General features: G+C 42.2%; 1 protein-coding gene across 1 annotated transcript in view; it reads right to left on the bottom strand.

Moving 5' to 3' along the window:
* Window positions 1-15804, bottom strand: part of LOC104924096 (FERM and PDZ domain-containing protein 4) — a 39944-nt gene extending 24140 nt beyond the window's left edge. The window contains exon 1 of the mRNA XM_010737335.3: window positions 15315-15804. Coding sequence (XP_010735637.3) covers window positions 15315-15355 — 41 coding nt within the window. The 5' untranslated portion in view covers window positions 15356-15804. The remainder of the gene's footprint in view (window positions 1-15314) is intronic.
* Between the last annotated feature and the right edge of the window lie 9064 nt (window positions 15805-24868).

Below are 24868 nucleotides of genomic sequence, written 5' to 3'. Positions count from 1 at the left end.
TGTAAAACAAGCTCCACTGGAGTACAGTGGAGCTGCTGGTCAAAGTGTCAGACGCTCTCAGTCATCGTGCTGAGCAGCTGTCATGTGGGTGAAGGAGGATTTCATTCACACCGACTGCGAAGAAAACAAACAAAAAACAGATCTTCAAGTCATCCTTCGCAACAATCCACAAACACTCTCTCTCTGCGCTCTTGGTTCTGTTGCCATCCACAGATCTCAGTCAGACGCTTGTGTTTTTGCTGATCTCCAGTCATCCGAGAGAAATACGGATCCACCACTACTACAGAATCCCGATCAGAGGCTCCTGCGATCAAAATATACAGAGGCCGCGATGTTAACGGCTATGCACATCTCCAGTGTGTAGTCAGAGATTCATCTCTGTTTGTCATTGTGCTGCTGCTGCTGCTGCTGCTGAGAGCAGCTTTGGTCCAAACTGAACTAAACTGGCGTGGCCTTGCCTCCTTTATCCCATAATCCCTCTCATCACAGAGAAAACAAATCCACGCTCTTGTGTGTGTATGAGTATTTGTGTGTAGGGAGTGCAACTGTGAACTGTGTATGCGAGGAAGTGTGTGTGTGTGTGTGTGTGTGTGTGTGTGTGTGTGTGTGGAGTAAGAGGATTTTCAGGGAGCAACAACGCGTATGGAGACACCACACCATCTCAGAGCTGGACCTCACAGCAGGAGGCAGGAAGTGGAAACTAACTCTTAAAGTTCACCGGGATGCCGTTAATATTTACAACAGTTGAACCCAATAATTTCTTTGCGATGGATGCTCAATGTGAACACCATGAACTCACAACAACAAACCTAACACGTGCAATGTTTTTGCTATCTTGGAAATGTAAAGAAGCTCTAACTGTGGTTTATTGTGTATTTAAGATTCATCCTCAGGGGAACTTGAATATGTCTACCGAATTTTATGGAAATCCATCCAATAGCAAAAATGTCTTGGTTGTGGTGCCAGATGAAAAGTCTTGGGATTTTGGATTCATTGTCTGGGTACCATCATTGTCCCCAAGAGTTGGTCGAATATTTCAGCTTGAACCAAGGTGGACTGACCAATCATTGTCCCTAGAGGCACAGAACAAAGCACAAAACAATTGTAATCTAAATAAGGCATCTTTGGATGGATGTTTTCTACAATTTCAAGCCCCAACTGCCACTTTTTAAGCCCAAGCACTCTCAAATGGCACTGAATAAGAGCACAAAGTCGGATAATTGTGTTTACCATTCAGAACAGAAACAGTCACGCAAATTTTACAGCTGCATGTTTGAAGAGTAAACAGCACTTAGCTTTTTCTTAGTTTTCTCTCCCTCAGTATTTTTTTCTAAAATGTGAATGCAAAAGGTTACTGACTAAAGAAACACAGACATTGAAATATCACAACACAAAGAGCTGCTGCTATGTAACCCCTGCTGTCACATCGTGAAAGTTCTCTCCTCGATGAACTATGCGGCAGAGTTTTTGTCCAACTGATGTAGCACGAACCTGGCGTGTTGACATGAGGCCTTATCCCCACTTTCCCCCCGTTTGATGTATTTCCCTTCAACATACCAGGAATCCAAATATATGCACTCAAAAGAAGCGGCGGGGTGCTTTGCTCTTAGGGCTGCCTTTGCTGAAAAGGCCAGCGTATTGACTTTAAAATGTACTACGATCAATTAATGTCCCTCTCAAAAACAGGGATCAATTTCTCAGTCTTTCACACTGCTGCTCCAAAACTTTATGACACAAACTCAATCGACTTATTCTTGCCTTGACGAAAATGTACTGATGAACCTTTTCAGGTGGATGATATTACAAAAAAAAATGCTAATATTTAAATACTTCTTTAGAGTTCAGTGGCATGAGGTACATTAATCTTCAGGCCGACACCTAAGGATGGAGCCTGTGTAACATAGATAAACCTAATCTGCAACTGAAAATGTGGTATGCAACTAACTTAATATATTATATTTGCAGATAAAGGTAGGGATGAGTGAGCGCGCCATTACCTGAATCTGGTGAACCAACAAATTATCTGTATCTGTGTGTGTACATGGAATGGGTAGGCCTTGAGCCTGACGTGGGTGGTATTTCCAGGCAGTAGTCCACCAATCATGCAGAAATTATATATATATATATATATATATTATATTATTATATCTATATATATATAATGGACTCTAAGTACTGTTTTCCAAGTTAACCATTTTCATGTATTAGTATGCTACACGTTTGTAGCATAACATCACAGTTGCCAATTAGCAGAAAACACAACGGCAGCTGAGGATGATTAATTGGAATGTAATTGTTTTTTACAAACACAGGAGTTATATGTGCAGTTACCAATAAATTAGCAGACTACTAAGAAAAAAAAGCCCATCTGATTCAAGGAATCCAATATATTTTGTTTCCTTTCAGGGTTTTTAACTACATTTAAACCCTGGTTCTTGATTCCCCGCCCCCTGTAAACCCCCCTGTGCTTAATTGATTTGTCATGGCTAGTGCTTCATGGACTGCATTCACAGATATTGATCCTCTCTGCCTTTTCATTAGGTTGTTTAAAACACTAAGAGCAGAAATTGGATCACAGTGATGTATCGCACGACGAGGCATAACCTCTTGCGTAAGCACAGAAAGCGCAGCTAGTCATCATTGTAAATTTCCACCCAAATATATTTCACCACATCATGAATAAATGTCCCCATTTAGCGGCAAAGACGGTGGTTACTGGAGCTAGCCTGTTTTTTTGGGGGGTGTTTTTGCTGCATCATATGTTAGGCCTCCCTATCACAGAAAGCATGAGAGCCAGCTGGCGCAGGCCTCCCCGTGCTCAGGCACCACATGCTCCAGTCAGCAAGAACGCACAGCCCCGAACACTGAGCCCTGGGTGCATCTCAACAAATTCAGTTACATTTCTCAGATACCGCAGCTCTGATCTGGATTGTTGCTGTCCGGTGAAGTAATCCATCAAAGGGTTGAGCTGAGGTAATATCTATAGGCCCATCAGAGTAGATTATAATCCCTGCTTTGCCTGACATTTATTACATTTCATCAGAAAATATGAATGTTGTAGTGTTTTCTCAAGTGCCACTAGAAATGGGTTTTATGTCCAATGATAGATGTCTGCACATCAATGGATTGGAAGTGTTCAGGAAAAATGATTCAGCGGTTCCGACAATTGAGTTGTTGTTTAAGTAATTAATCAAGTACAATATAGCTTCTACAGTGTGAGCACTTGCTGCTTTCCTGTGTTTTATATCACCATAAATTTAATATATCTGTCTTTCAGAGCAAACAAGACATTTGAAGACAAAGTTACCTTGAGATTTGGGACATTGTGATGCTCATTTTTCACAACTCTCTCACATTTTATATTGTGTTCCACTTGTGTGGCACCACCATACTCTTAGATATTTTCATTTGACCTAATATGTGACTAATGTCTAGTTTAGACTCTCCCGTATCACTGAACCCTAACATTAGTCAGCCTCTGTCTGACGGTCTCTTTCCAAAGTAAAATCAGGAGAGCAGCAGAGAGGGATCTGAGTCACTGGGGCGTTTCTGCGTTGACCTTCAATGACACACGTTTTCAATTTGGAATTTGAACTGCAGTTGAAATAAAGACAGTTGAAGCTTCAAGATTGAGGCCATTTAAAGGCCTGTTTCTGCCAATGCCCCGGCTACGTATTACTGCAGGGAGTGAAAATTATTTAGCTTGACCTTGCTTTTTTTGAATAGACCTCACACAGACACTCAACACGGGACATTAAATCCTGTAAAACCCCTCAAGATCTTTATCCAGACTGACTGAATTCACACAAAAGGCTAAGAGCGCTCCCAAGATGCTTTAGCCTACATTATGACAATGCTTACTACAGCCTGTAGCGTAAAATCCACGTCCCCCTGCCAATTCTCCCCACTTTACACTCAGAATAACTGGGGTAATTTAAGCTAAAGCACAATTCTGCGGGAGGTTTTCTTCTTCTTTTTAAAAAGCTCAGCAGCTGACTTGTCCTGCATGCTGGTGGAGCTGAGGACTGTTCATAGGGTACAAGGACATGTAGGTTAAGTGGTGGGTGGAGCAGCGGGAAACATACATAAAAAATGTAAATCAGGGTTTGAGGGCATTTCTTTCATCTGAACATGTCAGCTGACTCTGCAATAAATAGAAAAGTGTTCATTCGCTCTTACTTTTATGGACCGATATAATGACTTAAGTGCTTTGGGAAAATCTACTCCAGTTGAAGGTAGCAGGTTTCCAGGGACTTGGGATGATCACATAAATCCCAGAAAAGAAAACAGATAATTCTGGAAAACTTCATGTATCATCATTAAACTCAGCACTCCTGTCCTGTTCTGGCTCAAAAAAAAGTTCTTTTCCACTGAAGTTATCTGTTTCTGGTGTAACTGACTTCAACCCCTAAACACTGTGAGATGTGAGAGTTCATTGCATGTCACACCGTGTCAGATAGGTTGATTAAAATGTCAGTAAATAGAGAACTCGTGTCATCCAGCCGTTCTCTTGATTTAGCACAAACAAATGTATTAACAACTCTATAGGTACTAAAAATGTTGGTGGGCCTAATTTAACGTCCACGTGTATTCGGAGAATATGGCCCTAAGCAGGCAGTCTTTGGTCACCACCACTGTGAGTCAGGTCTTGTTGGGCGTGATTTAGATCTACCGTTTCCGACTGTCGACCAAAGATTTCGCCAAGTTTCCAAAACTTGGTTTTATGATTAGTTGCAGCCCTATATCACGTGATTTATCACATACTGGGATTGTACAGTACGCCCAAAGCTGAATTAACTGGATTTGCGCTGCTGTCAGCAGAACAGGATTGTACAACGTGGCATCGATCTGTCGCTAGAAACTTTCTAATTGCTTGCTAATAGAGCTTCTTTTCTCTTAGTCTTCCTCGTTATGCTCATTAATGTTCCAACTTAACACACAGACTAAAGCTGCTAGCAAGACAACTCCAGCCATCGCCTTGACCTGCTTCTTTCTCCAAGACTTTGCGCTGTTCATAAATTAAACATCGCTGCACGTTGTTCTAAGTTGCCATGGAAGTGCTCTCACTTTATATAGCTTTACTATCCGGAGATGACATGCTTTGGCTCTCGGTGCATTTCACACGCACGGGCACGCACACACTTACTTTTATGTAACCTCTTGGACATCCATTCCGCATGATCATGTCAGTAGATTGTGAATCCAATTCGGCACCGATCTGTCACAAGAAATTTGCTTCCTAATAGAACGTAATCGTCCTCATTGTTCTTATTAGTGTCCAACTTAACACACTCTAATCTCCTAGCAAGACTCGCCTGACCCTTCCACTGATTTGCTCGTTTGTTGGCTTCCTCCACTCTCTTTTACTCGCTCGGTCTTTTCTCCATGACTTTGTGCACTTCATGAATGAAACATTGGTGTATGTTGTTAAAAGTCTCCCTGGAAGTGCTCTCGCTTTGTACGGCTTAGCTATCCGAGGATGCTTTGGCTTTTACACAAGACGGCATGCACCTGCAGACACAAATAAGCACAGCATAGTGCAGCATTTCTTTTTTTGTAACATTAAGTTCCATTCTGCATGCTCTCTGAACATGTTGCAGAGTGAGGGGTGTTTTCAGCAGGGAAAGTTGTTCATTTGTGGCAAAAGCTTTATAAACAAAGGGTTAATAGATCTATTCAATCAGATGTTTCCATTTTCCAACAGTCCATCTGAAACTGTAAAAACTCTTCATCATGTAAGGGCCACATTCAGATTTTCATAAGTAGCACCAGGCTATCGAGACCAGAATCGGTCCATCATTAGGCACTCAAGCTACAGCATATAAACTCTTGATGGCTGTTTTTTAACCAGTAAAACAACTATCGATAAGCAACCCCAACCAGAGCTGTGTGCGATTCAGAGGACTACACACTCAACGTGTCATTAATCCGAAATGAAATGCAGAAAATGTTCATATTACAGCATCGTCTCAACATATTTTCTTTCAAACATTTTTAACACAGGGACTACCAAACGACCAAATGACCACATGCAATCGTTTCCCTGTCAGCCACAAAGGTGCTAAATCCAAAGCCTATCAGCACTAACAGCAGAGGCGGTGAGTCACCACTACTCTGCAGTTTTATGGTTGCGGGTAAATGTAGCATTTGTCATGTTGCACTGCGTTGCACTACAAAGTCTTTCCCCTGCTTACTAACTGTCTGAGCTCATAATATAGACTGAACTGTACTTGAGCTGATTAGTGGGATTTGGATCTTTATGTCCCCGAGAGATGAAACTCAGCGTCTTATAAACGCCGGACTGGTCTTACCAATGTGGAAACGTGCCAACGGCGTGTGATGATGCAATCAATTGAACGCTCGCCATAAAACGCCGCTCTTTACAAAGACATCAGAGTGGGTGAGCGAGGAAGCAGCTTCATTTGGGGCTTTCGTTCAGCTGATGTCAGGACCACGGACAGCTCCTCTTCTATTCTATAGGATGGAATACTGATTTCTACGTCAATGCAGTGCAGAACATAATGAATGATCCTTCTATCCGCTCACATACACACACAGCAGCAAGCACAAAGACATGTCAGGGTTATGTCAATAAGTACACAGTCAGCGGCATCAATCACAGCTGTCCAGACTGGTTAAACCTTCGACCACTGCACCCTTGCTTCACATCGGAATCACCTCAAACATACAGCCGAAAGCAGACCCCAGCTCTGTTTGTTTACCCGCTCACACACTGTGAGTGTACCAGACTAGAACTGGGCACACCCCGTCCTCTCCCAATGCAAAGGTTTAAGACACCACAGGCTGCTGGCCAGACTTTTGACCAAAGCTAAACACACACACACACACACACACACACACGTCTTCGCTTAATGATTGTCCTCAACTGCACTGCAAATTGCATTTAACGGCCTGAGGCAAGCAAGCCAGTGTGTCGGTGGGCCGCATTTCTCTTAAGAATGCAGGTTGTGCTGCAAGGGGAGATTCTGCATTAGCCACATGTGTGTTCATTTATAAGATAAGATGATATCAGATGGAACCTCCCAGGGTTGGGAGTTAAAAATACAGGATGTACTGACACTAACATAGAATATATATGAGCCAGAAGCCATAGAGAACAAATTCGACTGAACAGATTTAAAGATTTTTAGGAGTATGCGTGCTGCTGAATTGGTTGACAGTGTAGCTGGACTATATAGATGCCTATATAGATGATACGTGTTGCCCTTTGGGAACTGAGTACATCAAAGCTGACTGATTGACTGACAGCATTGCTGGTGTGATGAAAAAACTGGAGAACAGATCAATAAGTAGCATGACCCTTATCATGGAATAGGAGGTCGTATTGCTTTAGATGATATATTACCTTGAAGTCTGCTACCGATGATTTCACATCTTTTGGTTATTTAAATAACTCTCTTGCCTGTAGTTCCCTTGCGTCCACAAGCTGCTACTGTATCTGTGGCGGACCCACAGCGCTTTATGGTGTTGTTTTTCAACCTTTTACAGTGCAGCGGTACATCTCAGTGGGATAACACAGTCCACAGCACAACATCTCATTGATTCTTTGTAAATGTCACATAAAGCGCAGTGGAACCAAAAGGCGGGCCCGAAATTACAAAGGGCAGCAGAGCAGGTTTGAAATTGTGTTTTCAAAAGAAAAACTGTTCGAATGAAGTCTTAACACATGTTAATTCTCCGTCTGCTTTCATGTAAAGCACTTTGAGCTGCATATCCTGTATGAAAGGTGACATACAAATAAAGTTTATTATCATTATTTGGCCTAAAGCGCCACTGGAAGAGCGTTTGAACTCACGGTCAATGCCTAAAATTATTCTGTATTATTGTTCAGCAGTCTTGTCATTGTCCTTACACAAACTCAGCCAATCAATTCCTCTACCTTTATTGCAAGTTTTTAATAAAATTCCGTTTTTTAAAGAGAGAAGGAGCAACTTGCACCCTTTGGCTGTCCATTAATGGATCCAAGAATGAGCTCTGCGATGAAATGGATGGCTCCCCAGAGATAACTAAAGGCAATTACTTACCAGACACCTTATTTTTCCAGTCTATGATGGAGAAAATGATTGAAAAAAAAAACAGGGCTTAGATTATTTTCCATTCCTAATTAATTTTACCTTCTGTGTCAAACCCTTTATTCTTCCCTTACTTTAACCGAGGTCATGCCTACGGGGAGTTTCACTACAAGTTAGTTTCTGGTTGGTTGACTGTACTCGCGTGATGCAATGACCACCGAGAATTGACTACGTCCGTCTATGTGGTTCAAGTCAATTGTAAAAGGTTAAAGAAAGAGTGCATGCATATCAGCTCGCAGTGCTTAAAAGAACCCACAGCTTTAGGGTGTGTGCGTGAATGTACACGAGGTACACTCGAGTGACTTTCATTCGTCACCGGGTGCATTCAGTCGATGTCAAAACACATACAAGCTGAAAACATTTACAGCAGACTGGAACATCTGCACCGAGCGCTGGGGCATAATTCGGCAGGCTAAAAATATCACGGCGGAACAAGCATCGCTAAACGTTTCCTAAATAAGATTACACAGGAGGATGGTGATCATTAAGGACGAATAAAAAAACACTTGTGCTCTTGTCTCGTTTCTTGAATGATAATGTCGCAGTGGCAATCTCTTTAGTCTTCGAGTGCATTTGCAGCTCAAAGAAAGTAAGAATACACAAAGTGCGTTTGGTTAAGATATGTTCAACATACGTTGCCACATTGCCGAGTGTTTTCTGAGGGACTTTGAAAAACTATGCACTCACAGACAACGAAGGAATGGTTCAACATCTTTTGCCGCGCACGCTTATTTGCTGTCTTTCAGAGAGTATGACGAGAAGATTGATATCAATCTCATGCCTGTGAGTTAAGTAGAGAGCTGGATGTGCAAGTGACAAGTCTCCCCTGAGACAATCCTCACTCCCAATTTGTTGCACTTGCACATGAAAAACGTAGACGCGAGCTCTGCTGTACCTCTAACCCATTTCCAATCAGCTACACTCGGCGGCGGACAGAGAACCAGGAGGGCTGAACAGATGTTTGGCTTTTCAATTGACTTAAAAATTGAATTAGTCATTTCATTTCGACCCAATTAGGGGAAGTAATAGCCATGCTCGGTCATTGGAGGAATGGGTTTAGGACTTTTGACCTCATATACACACATGCCAGGCTTGAACGTGTGTGCCAGTGGAAGTCTTTGCATGTATGTGTGAATGCAACAAACGCAAAACAAACTATGTATGAAAGTAAGTAAAATTCCATTGCTTGGATGATTACCATTAAATATAAATGACAAGAATTCATTAATTCCACATTGTTTCAGTCACGCCTGATTGCTCCACAGTGCCATTTCCTTCATTTCCTTTCCAAACTGTGAACGAGAGAGAGAGAGAATATAAAATGCAACGGATGTGGAGGATATTTTTAACTTTTCGGCCGCCCTTCAACTACAGAGTTGCCCGCTGCGTGTAGTAAAACTAAACCAAAGTGATCAATTATTGAGTATGCGCTTGCTAAGAGTTATGTACAGTATGACTGTATGACTTTGTGAAAACGTCCTCATGCACGAATTGCCTTGCTTGGCTTGGCAGCGTGGGAGTCGTTAAATCTGTATTTAAAGCTCAGTGATCACTTAAAGAAATACATAGATTTGAGCTGATGCCACGTGTTATATAATGAGAACACAGATGCCAACGTCGCCCATGTGTACTTGTTGTTTTGACACTTTAGCATATACTATACTAGTTAATGCATCCGTGAGCATTTGTGTGAAAGGGGAACAACAGCTGCTCTGAGGTTAAATGGTACGGAAAGTGGAGGGCAAAGGCACAGTACGGTGAGACAGGCACTCAGCAAATGTACTGGAAATGTAACATGTTGGCATTAATGTTTGAGAAGAGTTGTTTTTCTGTGTGTACCTTCATAGGACAGCTGCATCATTAATTTCGCATGTAATCATCATTTCTTACGCACGAGGGGCATTCAGTCTTTGAAAAAGAAACAGCTTGACGTTATGGCAAACGCGCTTATTCGGTTTCTTGCTGAGAGTTAGATGAGAGGATTGAAACCACTCTCATGTCTGTATGCTAAACAAGTTATATCTCATTTTTCTAATGGACAAGTTGTGGTTTTACACAGGGTTATATGCAGGCGTACAGTAAGTTCCTGAAGTCTTTGCTGGTTGCCTGGCATCCTCACAATGATGAAAGACTCCCGTTTTCTGTTTTGGAGTATGCGAAATGCAAAGAGGGCAAATGAGACCTGAAACTGAAACATGAACCGTACAAGTGATGAAACGTACTAAGATTATTGTATTATTGTAGTGTTAGAATGAAATTAAAACTTCAGAAAGAAGATCAGTCACTGGAGTGAATCAGCTCGGGACACATGGGTGGTTTAACTGCCTTTGTTCTTAGGGATTGTTATGGGGTTCAACCCGAGGCCAAACACTGTTACATGCCTTGTTATGATGGGAGTTAGGGACAAGAGAAGTCTCGGCATAAAGAGATGACTGGAATTGAACTTCCGCAGCCACAGCTTTGGTAGAACGAGGCCGTTTATGCCTTTGCACCAATGTGTGAATTGAATAATGAACTAAGCAGAGTTGCCTTACTGATTAGGTTCCATGCAGAATACATGAGACAGGATAGCGCTAACAGAGAAACGCATGCTGTGTGTAGAACTCTCTTAAGATTTACAGAATACGTGACGCACTCCCGCAGGCAAAAATTCAATAACGCCGCCGCTTTTCGCATCACCGATCAGCCGGCGTGTCTTCATTTCAGTGCGCTTGCTGTTTGAGAATTGTGGCACGAATGCACGTTCTAAAAACTTATTTGTTTGTTGCGAGGGGAAGGAAGTTCGGATCTGAGCGGAGCGAGGAAACAAAATGGGTTTTGCTTCATTTGCATAATTGATCAAATTTGGTCTGTTGTCAAAAAGAGGGAGCGGAAGCATGAAGCGCATCGCTTCGGTCTTTCAGTATTATTTGGTCGGAGAGACGACTGGAATTATAGGAAGTAAAATGCGGTAATCATAACATAACAGAATATCAGCGTTCACAGGAAATGAATCCCCGCAGAAAGAGAATGAAGGGCTGATTAAAGCATTCCATTTCAGAGCCGGTGTGTTTTATCACATAAGCAGAATAACAAATGTGTTACGGGCTGGGCTGAAATTAAATTCTCTACTGTTTCTTTACACTGAAGACAACAAATGTATAGTATAGCATTCTTTTTAAACAGATGTATAAACAAAACATACCTTAAAATATATTCAAGAATCCTAACGCAACTGAAATTATCAGTTTCAATTTGTCATTTTGAAAGATGGATCATATCTACCAAGCAGTACCTAGTTTAAATTACAGGTGGGGATAGATCCACAGATAAGTGGATGGATGTTCTGCCATATAAAGTAGATAGGTAAGAGAGAGAGAGAGAGATGTGTGTGATGTGATTTCATATACTGAATGAAACAGTGTGTTCACCCCCGCCAGCCCCTCCTGCGCTGATCACAGACCAAATCCCTTAGGAGGATTATCCAGACTCAAATCAAGAAAATCGTGCAACTTTAAGGGTTACAGGCAGAGAGTGCAAACGAGAGAAATGGAGTGAGGGGGGGAGTGGTGGTGGTAGCGCTCGAGCCTGATGTTATTTTTTTCTTTTCTTCTCCAGGCTATGATTTGTGTGTTGTGACATATGTGCTCTCTGCAGAGACATGTCCACCTACGTCAAATAACTGCAAGTTTGCAAAGAAAATACAAGTGGCTTAGAAATATCAGAAGCTGTAGAGACATCGGATGTGTGTTATCGGTCCATATAAAGTGAATTTTGGAAGCTGAACTTAAAAAGAACAATCTGACATTTTTGGGAAATACTCTCATTCGCTTCCTTGCGGGGAGTTCGATAAGAAAGCTAGAGCCAGTAAGCCATTAGCTTAGCATAAAGGCTAGGTCTGTCCAGACAGTGTCAGGCTTGGTGTGTCCCCCCTACTTTAAGTCCTTATGCTAAGCTAAGCTAATTGCGCTCAGGCTGCTGCTTCACATTTAGCTGTTGCTGATCTTCTCGTCTGACTTGCTGCAAGAAAGGGAATACTTGCATTTCCCAATTTGTTGGGATTTGTTCTCATTGACTGTGGTTGGATTTTATAACATAGGCTCCAAATATGTGAATCTATCCTTTAAACTCATGAAATAAACTGATCTCAGGCCAGGACTTGCAGATAGTAAATAGTAACCCTTGCCATAGACAAGACCTATGGAAAATATGGAAATAACGCCTCAGTGTCCCAGGAATTATGTCCATAACAGACAATTCTGGGCGTCATATTTTATGTCCAATGCCGACAGTCAGGGCCGATGGAAGAAGTGTGTCCTTTATGTTACAAGGTGAAGAAATATGGGTGTGGAGGTCAGGTTGGTGGACGAGCATGTCACATAGGTTTTCATACAGGAAATTAAGAGTTTGTGTGCAGTCACAAATCAATAATTAACATTGGCCTCTAACCTTACAGGCGCCATGTGAAGTTTTCCTGTAGACCTTGTTCTATTTATAAATATTTCACTATAGCACCCGTCATTTTAAAATCACTTCTAGTCTATGTGTCCTGAGCTTTATATCGGAGTTGTTGTCAATAACCAGAACTGGAAACCAGCATGATGTCTGGAGAGATTATGAAATGCTTACTGGTCATTTTAAGTAATGAGCTCCCTTACTTCCTCAAAATTGAAATTCACTCTGAACACTCTTTAGCACACCACAACATGTCAGATGGTTCTCGGTACAATGGATCTTTGCCCTCTGAAGTAGCAGCATGCATTGGCATAAAGCGGAGGGCAATTTGGCACGCATTATTGTAATCTGATATTCGGAACACAAACAAACCCTGCTGGCCAGTTTCACTGCCAAATGCCATCACACTAAAGCCAAGATTTTTTCCCACACTACAAATGCTGATACGGGTCCTGTCATTGTCTTCAGGATCCACGGATGGTAATGGATAAGACACATTAGGTTAATCTTGCCAAAATAAAGCCAGATGTGCGATAACGAAACTCTCATTAGTCGATGGTTGGGATAAAAACCAAACAAACGCAAACAGAAAGAGCACAGATACCTCTCACCTGCTGCAGCTGTTTTATTTCCCATCTTCCCATCACAATGAATGATTTATTACCAGCATTAAAATGTGATAAATGATCCACAACTCCTCATTAAAGTTTATGAAGCGTATTTGGCTTGTACGCCATCTGCAAACAGAAGGCTCCCAAAATTGTATTATGACAGCTCATGGATACACGACGGCCATCTGGGTATGAGCAAAGTGCAGCTAACTTGCCAGTGGTGCAAAGGCTCTCTTGGTGCCTGTTAGCATTACGCCTTTATTAGACATTTTACATGGCTGTCGACGATGGATGGAGCCAAATGTGTAAAAGTGGGTGTGGCGAATGTTATGAAAAAATGGTACAAGCACAAGGAGACATGCGAGTTGTTCTCGGGAGGGTAATCAAGGGGTGGGGACGCACTTCATGTGAGAAATGGAAGCCATTTATTCAAATCAGAAGTCAAATAAAGGTAAAAGAAAATGTGATAATATGCAACACATGCAGACTTTAGTCACTTGCTTTGGTGCTGTGTGACACGTTCATCTGCATTAATGTGCAAAAATGAATTTGCAATTGGATTACTTGAAAGAAAAAGCTCATTTTAACAGCACTTCAAAAGTTTTGCGCTCTCCTCGTGATTTATAGTGATAACTCTGAATGTTAACACTGTTCACAGGCACTGAAAGCAAGGAGTGCTTCTTTGGTTTCCTCATGCTTCATGTTTAGGTAACTTGGTAATAAAACAGCAGCCACTGTTATTTGTGTAAGTACTAAATCACAGATTCTTCACAAGACTACGAGCCAGAGCTAACAAGGGATAATTCTGTTCAAACACATATTGATGCTTTTGTACGGTGCACTAAAATCTCATCTGATTAGTCTGTAAAATTCAATTGTAGATAATCTAGTTTGTAGCTTGATTTTGGCTGAAGCAACGCATACATAATGGTGAGTCAAAACACTACAGGATATTACCATCTTGGCATGGCCTCCATGGATTCATACATAAGTCAGAAATATGGACCTTATTTACTATGCAGTAAACAAAAGTTTTGTAGAAATAGCCATACTTCTGAAGCCTGAATAGGAGACTTGAATTTCTTTCCTTCCTTCCTTCTGCCTCTAAGAAGAGCAGAAGATGCACTCCAGATGCTAACCTCTGTACACGTGTAGATTTAAAAGATTTGCCATGAGCCATGTTCAGCGGGCTTAGTGACGTGACTGCACATGAGTTAAGGATCATGCAAACATGTATTTAAGAACGTGTGTGTCCACAAGTCACAGTGAGCGAGGATTGTTGTGTACTGAGCTCTTGATCATCGCTGCAGCTCATACTTCTAGAGTCTCTTCTGTCTTAAGACTTCTTAATGTTTTTCTTGTTTGAAAAGAATTGCTAAATTTGAAAGTTGATAGCTGACTGAAAATAGGATATAAAATCATCTTTAGGAATATATATTGGCATTTTGAAGAAAAAAAAAGAGATAAAACAATAAGTGGGCGTGGTTGTGCATCATGAGGCTGAACCTCCTGCTTCTGGAACAGAGTTTGAAACTGAGCTGTCTCTTTTGAGGCACTTAGTAGTCTTGTAACGCCTCTTCCTTTGCCCCCACTGGCTCACTTTGTACTCCCCAACCTTTTTAGTAACCATTGTCCGTCTTGTTTCTTTATCTCTTCCTTAATCCCTTGCACTCTCTGGTTGCTCCTTGGACTTTCTGATTCGACTCCACCTTCTGTTTCCCACATTCGCTGACCCCCTTGTTGTTACTTTGTCGGTATACGTCTCAGTAGTGGTTGTATCTTATTGATCGCGATCAAATAACACAGATTAACAAGACAAGAACACAATCGGGCATCTATCGCTCGCACAGACAGAGGTCAAACGCAGGTCTAATTTGTGCAGCGTACTTTGTTTTGCTTGCCCTTCATGAAATACTCTTTCTAGCCAAAGTTTCCTAATCGAAACACATTAATTCTAGGAGTCATCAAACTTTTTGAATGAAACACAGCAGCTGAACTGACTGTTAAAACTTAAAGGGACATGACTTGTATACCCTGCAACATTACAGTTCACCTGCAAATATCTTGCATGGATTATCTTGACTTTGCTGACAAGTAAGTGATATTTGTCAAGAAAGTGGAATAAAAAGCAAACAGACATAGATCCACCAGCACCAGAACACAAACACACACTCACCCGGACAGCTTTGGCATCTTGGAGAAACCAAACATGTCCATGTGGTCCTGCTACAGAGGGCTACGTCCCGAAGCTCAGGTGCTCCGCATCAGCATTCTAATCCACATCCAAGTCCCTTCACGTTAAAAACCCAGACAATCCGCTCTCAACCGGGATCCATATCAAGAGTCAACAAAAGCCTTTTGGAGACAGAATTCAGGAATTCTCTCACAGTTTGGAAAAATAAACTCAAACGGCAGCAAGTATCACCCTTGTTGAATGTCCCATCCGGTGAGCAGATAGTCCAGTTCCCTGTCTTTCCACAATTTTGCGTTCCTAAGTGATGACAGAGACAGCGAGGGTCACCTCCCACCTCCCTGCTCTCACTGGGACGAGTCAGCTCTTTCTGCTGCTCTCCACCTGGCTCAGTAGAGCTGCAATAACCCCGACGTGTGCGCTCTCCATCTCAACGCGTGGAGAAGTGCAGCGATCCTAGCCGTGGCAAGCCGTGGAGACGAGAGGAGGAGGGGGGGAGGGATAGAGCATGTGAGAGGGATGGAATACAGAGGGAGGGACGGAGGGGTGGAGGAGGGGGGTTGGGGGACAAAGCAAACGGATGACGGATGCTCTCTGGCTCTGGCTTTGCCCTCCGTTCATCAGGGCTGCAAAGTCCCTTTGCCGGGGCAGATGAGAGGCAGGAAGGGAAGATGCGGAGGCAGGAGGGGGTACAGGAGGAGGAAATGAAGATGAAAGATGAAGGGAGGGACAAAAAGGAGAGGAAAAGTGCTTTGGTTGTAAAGAGAAAGCAAGTGAGAGAGACAGGGAAGGGAGGAGGGGTGCAGGGGGTGATGGGAAAAGGAGAGCTGACTCTGCAGAATTGGACGCTGATGGGAGCAAGACCCTGTCTCTCTGGGTTTTCACTCTTTCTTTTCCCCTTGTTTGCTTTGACTAAGTGAGCTTGTGAGCGTGCACACTCGCGCGGCATTAGTCTTGTAGACCACTCCTTCATGCTCGTCCAAAAGGAACATTTGCATCATTTTTTCAGTCTGAAAATGTGGCTGCATGTTCTCTAATGAATGGAAGTCCTGATCAACATATAGCTATCTTTTGGTCTTGCAGGTAAAATACTCTCTGTTTCCAAAGCGTAAACTAATTTTTTTTTTAAAAAATTACATTTTCTTGACACAATATCTTTGCTCATGTTGTCTCAAAAAATATGTGACTTAATGCAAGAAAATCGACCAAGATTGATCACTTGCCATGTTTTCCTGTTGTGCATTTACATGCATATACACATCAAATGTGTATGTCTGCATGTGCACAGATGGTACAGGCTTAGCGTGATGCTGCTCCTGCTGGCCTTGTGCCACAAGGGGCCAAGGACAAATGAACCCCCGGTGGTGATAATAAACTTTAACTGAATGTTAAAGGGCGGAAAGTATGTTTAGCACCTCATGTAGTCCAGCTCAACTCAACTGGGCATGGAATGCCAGCAGTACATTTTCTCTACTCTCATTAGTTGATACATGCATGTAACGGTACACGATAATAGGAACCCCAATCAAGACATCTAGCAGGTTATTTTATTCATCTGGCCTGTGGTCACCAATGTCAACAGGCAGTCTTCAATGACAGTAATTACTTGATTTGATATCGGCGTTTTCACTAAATTTGTAGTTAGTCAGTTGATCATGACAGCAGAGGTAAGACATAATGTCAACTGACACATGAAATGAGATAAGACAGAAGCAGATATCCTCAATATGAACGGCACCAGATTTTAGAATTCATAAAAGTCATCCTGATGGTTCAGGACCGTCTAATCACTATTTATGAGCAAGAACGGTTCCCCAGGGAGCAATACGAGACTGCTGTACAGCATTAAAAGTTTGAGTCTCGGTTTAGACTTTCTTTTCGAAGAAAAGGAGTTCTCAATATTGCTCAGATTGTTCACAGATACGGGAACAGCACAACATCATGTTCACTCTCAAATATTTATACAGTGACATGTCATGTATTTTATATTTACATTACATTACATCAGAAGTGCTTAGCAGATGGTGGAATGGCTTTGAAAATCTACTCCCACCTTTCGCTAACTGTTCCTGTCATATTTCATGTGAACAACTGAGCACAACACTCTGAATGACTTCCAGATGAGAAACTGCGCACCATTATCCCATTAAAAAATATTGCGCCTTTCCCTCTATGATCGCTTTCGACTCCACCATTGAGTGTGGCCATTAGGATCAGATATAAACACTGATTTCAAACAAGGTTGGATAACTAGTTGTACAACGTCGAGTGTAACCTGGAATTCTGGCGATTTTGAACATCGGTCCTTACATTTGCTTTACATGCATTTCTCACCATGAAGACTTTAAACCATGTTGGCAAGAAACAATGAGGTTCTCTAACCAAAAGAGTCTACAGACATGCTAGCTGCTCTTTCCAAGTTATGTGTTCAGCAAACATACAGCTTGGCCAATGATAATGTCAGTTTTGCAGGTATTTGCTCATAAAGTATTGGACAAATTGGCTGATGGTGAAAGAAGAATGGTCATGAGATACATGACTTTGAAAGGGGCATGAACATCCATGCCAGATTGGAGGACAATCCAATAGTTAAGATTTCACTCAAAACCATAAATGCCAACCTCAAAGTGGCACTAGAGGGAAAGTCAAGGGATCACCAAAGTCATTAGGATTCCCCCTCTGGGTACCATGAATGTTATGGCAGTCCCCTAAAAAACTGATTTGCATTAGACGGAAATCAGTTGAAAATCAGTGGCTTCCCGGAAGGTAGAAATTCACTCCAACCTCTACTGTAAATGAGCTCATAAATCTGAGGACATCATAAATGCACACGGTTAACCATGGCCCTGTGGAAACCTATTGTGTGTTCGGTGTGCGTATAAAGTGCATCATGTGTGACCACTGTGTTTACTCTTGGTCCAAAGCAGTAATGTCAGAAAGCAGCAGATTTACGTCACGCAGCTTTGATGCAAAGGCTCTTTGATGACCCTCGTTCCTCCCTTAGGCAGACATGCATCCATACACATCAAATGCACTTTGTGGGTGGCAGGATATAAAGGGCCTATTTGCCCACTCATAATTTGATACTGGTTTTTGGTCCCATCCCAGGACGAGAAAGAAACAAATGAATGAAGATCCTTTCATCTGTTAGCCCATGCAATTTCCTGTCAGAATTTATTACAGACAGACAGAAGCTTTTGGATGTCTGTTGTGCATCGCTGGAGGTTTTGGATAACAATTTTATTGAGTTTTGAAATTAATATTAAATAAATCAAGTTTGTGCCTGGTTATCTTAGATGAATGTCGATCTTTAAGTCACTGGGTTGGGCAGCAGAAACAAACCAAACTGGCTGTAAATAATGTGCAGCGACTCGGTTCATCTAACCCAAAAAATAAAAATAAAGCCTGTGAACGCCAACAAAGGATTGTGGAGAAATGTAGTTTAAGATGAAGTCATGATGGGGTTGTTGTGTGAGGTGATGGCTGGATGTTGGCATCAGTATCAGATGGAAAAAGGGCAGTACAGGAGGAGCTGATTGGATTGGCAAAGGAAACCGTGAGAAATGATTGGCTCCTGTGTGGGTAAGTGAGAGGAGTGGTACATTTGGTCTTAAGTGATTGGATGAAGTGATTGAGGAAGGAGTTGCCTAATTTTAAAATGACAGGAAAATAATGGGAAGCAGGGATCTATGAGTATGGAAAGGGGCCAAAAGGCATAAGGGCTGAGATGGAGGAATGAATGAAGAAATGGGGGAGAGTGAATGAACTTTTGCCATGGTCCACAAATTCCCATTTTATTCTTATGACTTGTTATATAAAGGGATGCAAGACAGGACAAAGAGTGTGCTGATTACCCATAATATTTTCCAATAACCCCCTTGAACTGAATATGAGGTGCTATTGCCTTTGTGCCCTATATGATCAGTTCTGTTCTTAAATCTAATCTTTCGGAGCCAGTAAAACTGATTTAGATCTTCTGTGTCATTTAACCTTCTTCAAAAATAGGAAGGACGGCAATTCAGTTCACTAAAACGCATGCCGAAGCAGAAATGCATGATGAATATGCAAGAAAATAAAAAATATATATGGTTTATTAAACAAGTTTGAGTAACTTTTTGAGTAGGGTGTGTTTGAAGGACACGGAGGACCTTTTACTCTGAAGCTTGCAATTCACTTCCACACTTCACTGAATCCACCTCCAGTGACTTGCTCCACCATTCAAGTTTGAAAGCTTCTCTGTAAATGTTATGAACAGAGCTCAATCTCAGAGGGACTCAAACAGTGCCAGTTTTGGAAAGCATGAAATACAAGCTCAACAACACAAGTAAATTAAACATAAAAGTATGTATTTTTTTTCTTCGACTTATGCTCTTTAATTCCGTTACTGTTCTTGACAATTATAGGATATTATAAGACACACATTTCTTGAAATAACTGTAATATCTCTGATGGACTGGAGCCCAAATATGATGTTATGAAACAGTATGCAGTGGATCAACCCTTCATTTTCCTGTCAACTGGTGAACCAAACCTAACAGCATCCACTCATGTTGTGTGAGCAGACGGGAAAAGGTTCGTTTGGCAGTACAGACCAGCAGACAGACAACAGATGATGCCTCAGATTGTCGCATTTAGATGGAAAGACTCTGCTGTGTCAACAAAAAAAACTGACAAAAACCAAATGGAACGGCATGGAAACTACAACTGCATGTCCGCTGAGCGAGATGAATTCATCTCTATCTCTCTGCTCGGGGTGCAGGGGTATGCTCAGGGTGGCCTTGGCGTGTCATCGAGCCACCCTTTAGGACCGCCCACAAAATCCTGGACTGAAAACTGGTGAAAAACTTTTTTAACCTCCAAGTCTTTTCAGGTGTTTTCAGCAACTATTTTCCAACATATTTAATGTATTTTGAAAGAAATCTCAGAATTCTGATTTGACTGTAAAGGACGTTGTAACTTTGATTTTAAACTGTGCAATACTAAACTAAAGTTGAATAAAGTGTTTTTCAAATTATACATATCAGTGGTCATAGAGGAAAATTCTGTCAGCTGTCCTCAGTTCACCCTGTGAAACATCATCTTCTGTATATCCTCTCGTCTATCTCCATGACTGTCAAGTCCCCTTGGCTACCTCTCACATTAGTCATGGACCTCTTTGCTTTGGAATAAGACAGAATAAGTTTTTGATTTTTTTTCCTGTCTGAGTACAGTCATGCTTTGATGCCACGTTAATAGCAGCTGCACGATTAATGTTTTCAGATCCCCTAATACTTCTACTGACACTGATAAATGTGTTATGTTTTCGTCTGCAGACTTCCGACAGCACCACTTGAAGCTCTGTGGCGAGAAAATCTTTTTCTGCGTGAGAGTTGCCCACAAGTGGAGAAGGCTGGCGAGTCTGTAATGATGATATCTCATGAACAGGAGGATGAAGTGAGCAATTACATGAGTTTGAGTCCATAATAAAGTGTCCCAGATTGTAATAGACAATATGTTTTAATTGCCAAAGTGTCAGCTATGTGTGAGAGAGTTCTAGTGATCTGACCCATCCACAGATTTTCTTTCATCTCAAATTCATAATTCAAAAATTGAAGGAAGAAAATGGAGTCACCTTAACAGTCCATGAAAGCGTTAAGCACCTGACGGACAGGGCAGCAGGACCTTTTCTTTTATCTTTCAAGGCTGCTGTCTGATCTCTCCACTCGGCTGATTTAAAACAGCGATGCTTATTACAGTGAGGACAGATAGGATAGGAGTGCCGCGAGCTTCTCGCTGCTGTTTCGTGTCCCATAGAGATAAGAGGAGAGACGGCGCTCTGCTCGCCTCTGTCCACTAATGAATAACAATATAGCCCAAGGTCACCCATTCAAGTGTGAGCGTGAGGGGGTGTGAGAGAAGAGAGAAAACCGAGAAAGACGGAGCATGTGTGTCTCATTATTACACGCCGCGGTGGCATTCGGCACTCCTTCACCTTGAGGTCTATGATGGTTGACACACGCACGTACAATTCATCATTAACCTGTTTGTCTGTGTTGAGACATCTCTTCTGTCACCTTTAAAAGAGCAGGATGTAGACTGTCCAACAAAATAACCACCGTCACGGTGTCCTGTAATGAGATTTCCACCAGCTGCCTCAAGAACAATAGCTGGAATCTTCTGCATTGAAGCAAATCCATCATACAATAAAACGTCGGACTGATCAGTAATGACATATAATTAAATAAGTTCTTTCTCCTCGACCTCTTTGGCATTCCCTTGAGTCTCTCTGGTTGCGGTGTTCATACATAAATCACTGCCACCTTTGCAAACGGCCACCTAACTACTCGCTCTGTATTCTGCAGATCGCTGACAAATATATACAGAGCCAACCCTCTATCTGCCACAAACTGCTCCACTTATTTGCTTTGCAAATTATGTTTTGATGGAAGCTACCGTTTCAGTTCAAGAGCTGCGACATCTTCAAAGTGTCAGGGGGAGGAGGTCAGTGTGGGTGGTGCAGCATACAAACCGCGGGACCCCCAGAGACCGAGATAAGCACCCTGTATCTCACGTGTGGTAACTTTTCTACCACAGAACAACAGATTTTAAATCTTGTTGATGCCACACTGACTTGTATTCAGGTGAACGCTGTCTCTGTCATTCCCACTCTGTGCCCTGTGTGCTTGTTTCTGCACTATGTAACTTTGAGCTCTGGGTAAGATCACCCACTTGAAGTATGACCAACTATTTCACTGATTTTCGTAAAACCGGATTATATTTTATGGAAAAAATTGTTTCCCTCTGATGTCCTCTGGCTGCTCTGCCTCAAGACGATCTAATACATGTTGATGTTCAATATTTTCTACAGTGATTAAAGCTGCTGTTCAATCTACACAACACCGTAATGATATATTAATATAATGAAAGTGAGAATCAGTCATTCTCCGTCTGTCACCACACCAAAGACACATGTATGATTTCCCAGCATGCAACAGTGCAGGGCCAGGCGCTCCTGGCCAGCTCCCTTTCATTACAGGGGATAAAGCGGACGCCACCCTTCGCATGCGCGCGCGCACACACACACACACACACCAACTTTACGTGATGCGTCGAAACAATGAGATCATAGAATTTCATTCCCCGCACCCCCTTTAATCCAACCGGCAATCTCTCTCTTTCACTCCTTTCCTTATGACACGGGCCTAATCTGATAGGGCAGACGACTCTGAAGTAACCCTAAAGCGAGGGAGGGGAGGGATAGATGGATGGATGGATGGATGGAGGGAGGGGCTGAGGAAGAGGAGAAGTCGCCGGAGTGATCCGACGAAGGGGGAACGAGGGAGGCGTGTGCGGGGGTGTGAGGAGGAGAGAAGAGAAAGGTCAGGGAGGATAAATGGAGGGAGAGATGGATATTTGAAAGAGAGGGGTTGTAAAACTAAAGGTGTGATGTGGGAGCTAATGATGGATCGGGAGAGAAGGGGATTGAAAGATGGAACGGGGCGAAAGAGATGGGAAAAGGGCGAGAGATCATACAACGAGAGGAGAAGAAGACGGGTGAAAGGACTTATACCTGTGTCATGAAGCACTATCTTTGGCTAATATGCACAGTTAAACCAAATTCTTGCAGTGAAATGGAAAACTCTGGCTCTGATTGATATGTTTGTTTACCGCAGTTGAAGAAATGTATAATTCAGGGACCTTAGAGGCAAGTAAACCTGACCTCCTGCCTCATTTTCCTTCGTGTGCTTACACTTGCCTTCCATATCAAAAACACAGTTTCATAGCTGCACAGTGGTGCATGCTATATTCTGTGACTGCAGTTCAATTCAGACTTGACGCCACCTGCCCTCCCACCACTCCGCTATCTTCACTATCAAATGAAAGCAGCAATGCCAAACAAATACTTTGTCTCTGGATAATATCTGATCCACTGTATCAGACATAGATCAAGAAAGATTTTTCTAAATCTTGTACTTCACTTGTTTTGATACATTTTAGGGACATGTGTCAGGAGATTTACAGTGCAAACAAGACAATGTTTGTTCATCTTCGAGAACATTCTGAACCTTTGCGGCCTTTTTGGGCGCTCCACAAAATATTATATCCCGCAGAGGCCCAGGTGATTCCTGATTTATACGAAAAGTCTGTCTCATATACTCCCAGAGTTTTTATCTGTCTGGAATACCTGCTGTACCTGGCAGCGGACATACCGTTTCTGACGCATTAAATAAACCCAGCGAGTGATCCATGTGGGCTTAAACAAATAATACACTTGGCTCAGGTCTGTTTTTGCGCTGTCGGCCTACTAATCGTGCCCCTTCAATAATAGAGCTTGTCGGGGAGCAGTGAGGAGAAAAGGAAGAGTGGGAAATGATGGGAGCTATTTGTCGCCTCGAGGGTTCCCTTCCACGCATGAACTGTACACACACAAAACATCCTGGTAGGAAAAAATAATAAAAACATGAAAATAATCAGTTTCCGGTTGCATGCCACGCCACATATTCTCACCGTGGATCGCGTGCAAACAAATCAAAATGCAAAGACGGAGACCATGCATGCAGACTGAACAAATTGATCAAATGCTATTAGCTATTCTTCAAGCCCGGCATGACATTTAATTACGCACACATGCGCTTGCTCATCAGGCCTGAATGCTGACGAGAGATTTTTTCTTCTTTCTTTCTCTTTTTTTCCTGAGCCGCATCTCTCGAGGCGACCTGGCGAAGCCAATAGTCTGACTGCCAAATCCACTCACACACACACACACACACACACACACACACACAAACAAGCACGCAATTACATGTGTGCACAAGTCCGTCTCAGGGAAAAACAGCTCACTTCTTATTAAGGAACTCATACATTTATGGACAGAAGTGCATAATAACACAAGTTCCGTGGCAAAAATAAGTAACACATCATATCTTAATCAAATGTAAATGGGAAAATGCAGAAATACGATTTTAAAAACTGATTTCAGTAGCTGCTGCTCAGTGAATATAGGGACTAACAGTGTGACTACCAGGCTGAGGACCGATAATGTGTGATGACAAAAGGGGCTGCAGGCATTTTGGTTGATGACAGTCCCAGTGTTAGTGGACATAAGTGGGCGGTCACAGTAATGGTGGAAGTGTTCTGAGCAGGAGTGGAAGTCATAAATAACTGTGTTTTTGTTTTTTTTCTTTCCTGGAACAGACGCTGAGAAATTTCAGAGTGGTGTTCTGTGTGTTGCGCTTTGAAAGCCGTTTTACTTTCCTGTGTGCTACACTGAGGCGAAACAAATGATGGAACCTTTCCATGAGAAAATTCAGAAATTGGCAAGCTGTAAAATACACCACTATCAGACCTCTACCATGCAATAGGAGGGTGTAGGAAAGAAGAAGGTTGACCAAGGCTTGCTCAGTTGTTATTGGATGAAAATGGGTGGAACTCAGGAAGGGTCATTTTGACTAGCCAACGAATACATGTGTAATATGTGTAATTTACTGATTACTTTCTTGCTGATACTTAAATAAGACTGGAAAAGGGGAAGCAGACTGCTCAAGCGCAAGTCTAAGTCT

This window comes from Larimichthys crocea, chromosome XIX (genome assembly GCF_000972845.2).
Source record: "Larimichthys crocea isolate SSNF chromosome XIX, L_crocea_2.0, whole genome shotgun sequence".
Classification (NCBI taxonomy): domain Eukaryota; kingdom Metazoa; phylum Chordata; class Actinopteri; family Sciaenidae; genus Larimichthys; species Larimichthys crocea.
The sequence above is the reverse complement of the archived record's forward strand: the minus strand, read 5'-3'. Positions and strand labels throughout refer to the sequence as shown.